This window comes from Vigna angularis, chromosome 6, assembly GCF_016808095.1.
Source record: "Vigna angularis cultivar LongXiaoDou No.4 chromosome 6, ASM1680809v1, whole genome shotgun sequence".
Taxonomy (NCBI): Eukaryota; Viridiplantae; Streptophyta; class Magnoliopsida; order Fabales; family Fabaceae; genus Vigna; species Vigna angularis.
The window spans coordinates 19,848,647-19,857,000 of record NC_068975.1 but is presented as its reverse complement, the minus strand read 5'-3'; the positions used below and the strand labels follow the sequence as shown (position 1 = coordinate 19,857,000).

Here is an 8,354-nt window from a genome sequence, read left to right as displayed (position 1 = left end):
TTTGCCTTATCCCATAATTGTTGATGTGCAGATTATGCCGACGAGTCAATAAACCAAAATATTCAGTTTCGTAAAAAAATTCTTAAGGACATAGATGTCGGATTGTGTAGTGCACCCCTCATCATCATCCCTATGGCTGTCTCTTTTATAATTCTTCTTGTTTTACTGCTTTCTATTACACTTATAGCATGAATTAATAATTTAAATTGTAAATATTAATGTATAATATTTTAGGTTAAGTGTATCGATGGTTATAATATACAATGTTTTTTAATCATTAGACAATAACTTCAGAAATGAAGAAATAAGAGCCACTTGAGAGACAAGCCCTCAAAAGCTACTGCACACTGCACATTGTACTCATTGGAAAGAAAAAAAAAAGAAGCGAAGGAACAATTCACGTTGTGGTCTTACTGTCAGTGAGTGGCCGCGTCATTTGCACTGGAAAAGCCCTTCTCTTTTATATATAGTAGCTCTCATGTGTGAGGACCAGTCAGAATGTTTAAGGAGAACTTGCAAAAGGAGTAAAGTACACTTCTAACTTCCCATTTCAGGCCAACACACACTCACTCTCTCATGTGCTTCCTTACCAAACAAAGCAACTTTATTAACTCACATTAAGCTCTGTTTGTTTCTTCAACACAAGCTTCAGAACCCAAACATTCACTAACTCTATGTTTAATTTAGCATCAACTTTATGAATGACTTCTGTGTTTCAAATTAGCGTTGCAGATTGTCTAAATCCATAAATAGTCACGAGTAAACACATCTACCATTCAATTTATCAATCACTTCACTGTGTCAACTTTCGGTAGAGAAATTGCATTGCACCACGTAGATTCGACTTTCTGCACAGTACTACGTCCTAGTAAATTCACTGAAATTTCTTACCAATTCAACTACAACTCGTGAATTTTAAAGTGTGACTTCTGAAAACTACTACTCCTATAGTAGAGAGGCTTATTCTTACAACCAATTTAAATTTCAAATACAATAACCACAAGCCACTGCTACAACCAATTTAAATGTCGCACCAAACACAATAAAGACAAAAAAATATGCATGGCCAAATGATCCACCCTTTGTCCTTCTCCACACCACTTCAATTCTACTCACTATCCAACTACAATTAAAAACCTATACAACGTTTGGTGTCGGTTTCACTCTTTGGTTCACTCAATCACATGATTTCATCTAATCTTATTAAAAAAACCCAAAAAGCACTCAACGGTAGCAAATTAGTTTAAAAAAATAGAATTTAAGGTCAAATTAAACAACAATTCAATTACTTTACATTAAAAAACTGAATCAATAGCCGAAACGTTCATTAAGAAAACACTAACTTACACCGACATCCCAAATGTTATTTGAACAAACAGAAGTTAACAGTTCAAACATTGACTTATCATGAGAAAAAGCCTCCGTTATCATCCTAAATCTATAAGGATGAACATTGAACATCTACATTATCGTGAATAACGCCACCATATATCATGCTCCTTGGACAAAAGTAAATGAATGTTTATGTTGTAACATTCATAACAATCTATCAATTTTCCATTCTCTCATCACCAAAATTACAACAATATGAAATACAATAATAATCAAATAAAAATATTAAAACACACAAAAAAAAGGATAGAAAAAAAGGGGTACCACTTCGAATCCCCTTATTTCCTACCTTCAAAAACAAAAGAGAAAAAGAAAATCCTAAAAACCCCTTTTTTTTTAAAACAAGGTCCCATCACAGCACTAACGATAACCCCAAAACCAAACCCAAGGCAACAACAACATTACCATAACTCCCGCCGCTAACGGCGCCGTTACTGTCGTCAGCGGTGTCATCGGCGGCGTCCCCGGGTGAATCCGCCGGCGCGTCGGAATTCGCATCCGCAGCAGGTGCATCAGCAGCCTTCTTCTTCTTCTTCCCCTTCTTCGCTGGCGCAGGAGCGTCGGCAGCAGAAGGCTCCGGCGCAGGCGCCGGAGCAAGCGCCTCACCCTTGAATAACTCCTTAGGGAGAAGCACCTTACTGATGGCGAAAACCGCGAGAGGCTGTTCATCGATTATGGTGTCGGTGATCTTCGCCGTGGTGAGCCTCGTCTTGAGAGTGACATCTTCGCCGTCGTTTTGTACTGTGAAATCGAATTTGTTAGCTCCGTCGGTGGCCAAGGTGTTCTGAAGTCCATTGTTCGATTTCAGCGTAGCAAGGGATTGGTACACCGGCACGCCATGGAATTCGAGAAGCGCGAGTTTGCCAGAAGCGGTTAGGTTTTTGAATTTGGGGAGGAACGCTTTGAAGGCGTCGTCGAGGGGGCAGAAAACAGTTAATCCACCGTCGAGGTTGTCGTTGAAGGTGGAAAGTGCGTCGCTAAAGTTAGAAAGAGTGTCGGCAAAGACTTTGCAACCGTGTTTGGACATAATGCTGGTGAGGTTTTGCTGCGCCGGCGCAGGTGCAGGGGCTTCCGCTGCAGCCGAGGGTAGAATTTTGCTGATCTGGATAACGGAGATGTTGTAAGGGATTTCTTCCACGGATTTCACGAAGGTGGAGGTCAGGGTTCCGTCGTTGTTTTCGGCGCCGAATGCGACCTTACCGCCGTGGAGGTCGGTGATGTTGACGAAGCCGGCTGAGCCCGGGGCGGTGCCGGTGGCCTGGTACATTGTGGCAGCTAGCGCTGTGCCGTTCGTGATCTGGTGGAGCTTCTTGGCGCCGAAGTAGTCGAGGAGGACGTGGAGGGAGAGGATGTTTTTGACGGTGTAGATGGAGGGGTGCTTGGAGAGGAGGTCGTCCATGGCGGAGTTGTCGACGGCGCAGACGGTGATGGTGGTTCTTCCGTTGATTTCGGGGGCGAGGTGCGTGAGGGTGAGGTAGTGGTTGAAGGTGGAGAACTCCGGGTGCTGGGCGAGAATGCGCGTGATGTTGTGCGCTTGGGAAAGGGTGGCGAGGAGGAGGAACGCCGCCGCGAGAACCGGCAGCATGGCCGGACGGAGGTGATGGTGCATTGTGAAGAGTGTGAGAATCTGAGATCTGGCGGCGTCAGAGAACAGAGTGAAGAGTGAAGTGTGAAGAAGAGAGTTACAGAGGTACTAATAAGAAGAGTGGAGAAAATAGGGCATGGAGTGTCAGATTATTACGGTTTGTGCCATTCTTTGACACAGTAATAATAAACTCTGTCTAATTTTACCAATGTTTTTTTTTTCAGAAAATATAAATATAACGATTCTCTACAGCAAGTATTTTCTCCAGTCAAAACACTGTGAGATCTGATCCCTGTATTGTCTAATATACAGTGGAAATGAAGAAGGGGGAACATAATAAACGGTTCTGATTTTTTTCATTAAGAGAAAGCCTGGAGTAAAGATAGGGAAGGATCTATTTTTTATTTGAAGAGAAATAAAAAATATATATATTACACAATTTGTTTGTGTTTATTGTTATATTCTAAAAGTTTTTTAAATTTTATTTATTTTAATTTTAAATTAATATGCAGAAAAGGTGTATTTGTATGTGTGCGTGGGGAGGTTCTAGAAGATTCTGTTGGATTGGAGTAAAGCAAACCGTGGCAGCATGTCACGCGACTTCAGCAGTTCTTTATTCACTGGAGAAAGAATAAATTAACTATTTCTTACTTTTTGTGTTTTATTTTAATTATTATTCTTCATAATTAATAATTTTAACAGTGTTGTTATAAAGACAAAACATTTTAGCTATGTCATTTATATTTCTATTTATCTTAATTAATATTTTAATATATAAACATATTGTAATTAAAGTTAAAAATAAATTATTTACTTCCACAAAGTTTATTAATATTTTGTATCTAATTACCGTAAAAGCATGTACAAGGTTAAAATAGGAACATATTGCACAAGAATTAACCATTTTTTCGATATATAGTGATAATATAAAATTAACCATTTTTTTATATCAAATATATATATATATATATATATATATATATATATATATGTGTATATATATATATATATATAAATAATGTTTCAAATAAAATTATACACATCTTCTAAGTTCCTCTCCTACCACTTAATTTAAATTAATCATCTTTAATAATGTATCAAACTAATAATATTTTTAGTATATTATATATCATAAATTAAAATTACATCATTGTTCACTAATATGTAAAGATTATACTTAATATCATAAAAAAAGACTAATATTTCTAGTGATATATATATATATATATAGATATAGATATAGATATAGATAGATGTCTTACTTTTTAAAAATATATATATATACTATATACATACATATCAATCTTATAATGATTTTAGGATATCATATATCTTAAATTAGAATTGAATTATTGTTCATTAAGAAACAAGAGTATGAAATTCTATCAAAATATTATAATTTATTATAACTATGTCCCCCTATAAAAGTAACACATGATCCAAAATAATCTCTTAAAATTTTGTCCTTGTTTTCTTAAATAACAAATGTAAATATTTTTTAGTTTGTGACATCATACCTAAAATTAATTTAGGTGATCAGATTTATCATACATCTCATATTATATATATATATATATATATATATATATATATATATATATATATATATATATATATATATATATATATATATATATATATATAACCTCAAAGATAACATTATTATTAAGACAATTATTTGTTTTGAAATTCAACTTTAAAAAATATAATTAAATTATTTTGTTTTAACTTAATATATAATATTTTCAAAATATATATATATATATATATATATATATATATATATATTATAATTTTAGTGTAAGAACTTAAAAATTAAAGTATTAGAGTAGATAGATGTTTTATAATGAGACCGATTATTTTATTTTAAAATAAGTCGATAAAATAAATAGAATTTTATATGGTCGTCTCATTACTTAAAAACGCTTCATCTCTCTAGAACTAGATCTCTAAACTCTCTCTACCTTCTCTCTACACTTTCTTACTCTCTAATTATTTCTTTGACGATCAGGAAGTTCCTACATGATCACCGCTAAATTGTCTTCATTATCCACCGATCAATTTCAGTAATAGAGCAAGTAAGTTTTTACCCTTTTTTCTCATTCTTTGGTCTTACATGTAAATCTATCTTTGCATGTAAAAAAAGGTAAGGAAAGCTACACATATGCTTAGAATTCTATTTGTATTTTCAAAAGTAAACTTTTTTGTGTATGATAACATGAATTAAGTAAAATTGTATGTTTGTACTAATATGTTTGGTCTATAGGTGATGATAAAGTATTATATGACTAGTTTGAATGATAGACATTGTGTAATTATAATGTTTTTGATGTTATAATTGTGTATGGTGAAGTGGTTTGATGGTTTAAAACTAAATTTAAGTGGTTTGAAGTGAAGGTTGATCAAATTCTTGAGTTTTAAGTCTAAAGGGGAGGAGGGGGTTGGATGAGTGAGTTTGAGAAAGAGAGGCTGAGATAAGAAAGTAAATGTCTAGGTGTTGTCATGATATAATTGAAGTCTTGTTAGAGGTGTTATTTGATTAAAATCCGTTAGGAAACAAAATGGTAATTCTTCGGTGAGTTTGTAGTGTTTTTAGTGTAAAAGTGAGATTTTGAGTAGTGGAATTGTGAGGTAAGGGTTGTAAACTGGTTTGGGGCATTGGGGTTTGGTATTAGTTGTATTGTGACTTGTTTAAGCATTGAAATGATAAAAATCTGGTGTGTAACAGTTGGTGTCATCTTGGGGTGAGTTCTTAGGTGTTTTTGGTCTAAATTGAAGTTTTACAAGTAAGATTCTAAATTAGAAGTTTTGGGCTATAAGTGATGATTTACAAAAGTGAGATTCTAAATTAGAAGTTTTGGGCTATAAGTGATGATTTACAAAAGTGAGATTCTAAATTAGAAGTTTTGGGCTATAAGTGATGATTTACAAAAGTGAGATTCTAAATTAGAAGTTTTGTGCTATAAGTGATGATTTACAAACTGGTTTAAATTCTATTAGGACTTGTAAGAGTGGCTAATCCAGTAAAATCTTGTGTATAATGCATTAGAGAGTTAGTGAGGTTGTGTTGCATGATTTTGAGTACAATTAAAGGGATTTTGAGTAGTGAATTTCTAAAGGAGTGAGTATGTGTTGAATTTGATGGTTTATGGTAAGTTATTGAATCCATTAGAACTTGTTCCAGTTGTTAGTTGTAGAAAATAGGTGTTCAAAGTAGTAGATTTGAGTTTCGGTAGCTTATAGGAGTGAATTTGGGTTTTCATAAGTCAATTTGGGTTTGGAGTGGTCAATTCAAGTTAGAGGTCTGATTTTATATGTTTCTCAAAGTCTAAGAGTAGTTAGGAATCATTTAAACTTGTATGTAGGGTCATCAATGTTACCAATGAAGAGCATTGGTAAATTTGAAGATAAATAATTTTGATGATGCTGAAAGATGATACATTGTTATAGTTGTTTTAAAAGCAATTTGTAGATTATAAATGTATTAGGAAAAGCCTTAAACATGTAATACTTAGAAAAATTCGTATTTTTAGAACTGCTACGCATTTAATTGATTATTAGAAGCTATAATCGATTATCCTGAGCCCTTCTGAAAAACCTCGTTGCTCTGGAATAATCGATTATTACTCCAAATAATCGATTATCCCAGTTCTGATGAGAACTGCCAAAGTCTCTGGAATAATCGATTATTCCTCAGGATAATCGATTATCACTTTTTGAAAACCCTGTAACGGACTCGAATAATCGATTATCACTAACAATAATCGATTATCTACGGTAGTTATAATTCATCTTTGCGAACTTAGACTAGTGGGCTATATAGGTGAGTTCCAAAACTCTTAGAAAAGAATCTGAGCTTTTGAGAATACAGTGTGATCTGAGGAAGTTCCATAAGCTAGTTCATTACACTGCCTAGTCTCATGAAAAGGAGAAGCTCTCGCTTTGTGGGTCAAAGATCGGAGCGATTCTCTTCGAGTTGGCAACGCTACTGTTCTTCCGGTTCGTTGGTCGAAGGAAGAATTGTTCTGCACTGTTCCGGAGTCGAAGGAAAGTGTAGATTGCTTGCTTCCATTTCGTTGGTCGAAGGAAGGTTTTATATTTCTGTTTTTATTATTCACTCTTAATTGTATTTTGTTGAAACTGATTTTAGTGAAATCGTTAATCACTTTTTATAGTGATTAACAACTGGACGTAGATTCTTTTGAATCGAACCAGGATAAAAATCCAGTGTGTCAACTTTTCTATTCCTTACACTTGTTACTGTTTTATGCACATTAAGTGTTTGTTAAATTTTCTCTAAGAAAATTGTTTTTCTAAAACGGACCTTCATAACTTGATTTGTGATTGTAACACGCTTTCCGAATATTTTATTCCACTGCGTGACTCTATAACGGTACCGATTGTTCCGACAATTGGTATCAGAGCTTGCTTTGATATTCCTTCAAACTTTTGCGAAAATGGCCGGTCATCAAAATCAAGTATATGCTGAGGGTGCATCCATCAACAGACCACCTCTTTTTACTGGTGATAATTATGCATTCTGGAAAGTCAGAATGGAAATTTTTATGGGGTCTGTTGACAGAGGCATTTGGGAAGTTGTGCTAAATGGTCCCTATATTCCTAAAAGAACTGTTGATGGTGTAGAAGAAGAAAAACTGTACTTTAACTGGACCCCTGAGGAAAATAGAAGAGCCCAATTTGACATTAAGGCTCGTAATATTATTTCATCTGCTGTAGTACTTGATGAATTTTATAGAATTCCAGTGTGTAAGACAGCACAGGAAATGTGGGAGGTCCTCAAAGTCACACATGAGGGTACAGACGACGTGAAACGTGCAAGGAAGAATACACTCATTCAAGAATATGAGATGTTCAGAATGCAATCTGGAGAAACAATATCTGATGTTCAGAAGCGTTTCACTCACATTGTGAACCACTTGACAAGTTTGGGTAAGACTTTTGACACTGACGAATTGAATGTGAAAATTTTGAAATCATTAGACAGGTCTTGGCAACCAAAGGTGACTGCCATCTCGGAGTCTCAAAACCTCACTCAGATGTCAACGGTGATTCTCTTTGGAAAGCTTCGTGAGCATGAGCTTGAGCTGAGAAGATTAACTACAGAAGAGGATCAAGGCAAAAGAAAGACGCTTGCCTTCAAATCTGAAATCTCAAAAGGAAAAAGTTCTAAGAGAATTGAGGATGATGATTCCGATAACGATGAGGAAAACATGAGTCTTATGATTAAGAAGTTTGCTAAATTTATGAAAGCAAAGGGAAAAGACAAATACCATGGAGAAAGGAAAGAAAATCGAGGATCTCCATCAAGCATTAAATGTTATGGATATGGAGAAAGAGGTCATGTGAAGACTGACTG

At 34.8% G+C, this 8,354-nt stretch overlaps 1 protein-coding gene across 1 annotated transcript; it reads right to left on the bottom strand.

Annotated features, from left to right (window-relative positions):
* Positions 1-1,295: 1,295 nt before the first annotated feature.
* LOC108341913 (fasciclin-like arabinogalactan protein 1) lies at positions 1,296-3,092 on the bottom strand. The gene has a single exon (XM_017579593.2). The coding sequence runs from the start codon at positions 2,999-3,001 to the stop codon at positions 1,745-1,747; it is 1,257 nt and encodes a 418-aa protein (XP_017435082.2). The 5' UTR covers positions 3,002-3,092; the 3' UTR covers positions 1,296-1,744.
* Between the last annotated feature and the right edge of the window lie 5,262 nt (positions 3,093-8,354).

Coding starts and splice junctions, on each gene's coding strand:
- LOC108341913 (XM_017579593.2), bottom strand. CDS start 3,001: ATGCACCATCACCTCCGTCCGGCCATGCTGCCGGTTCTCGCGGCGGCG.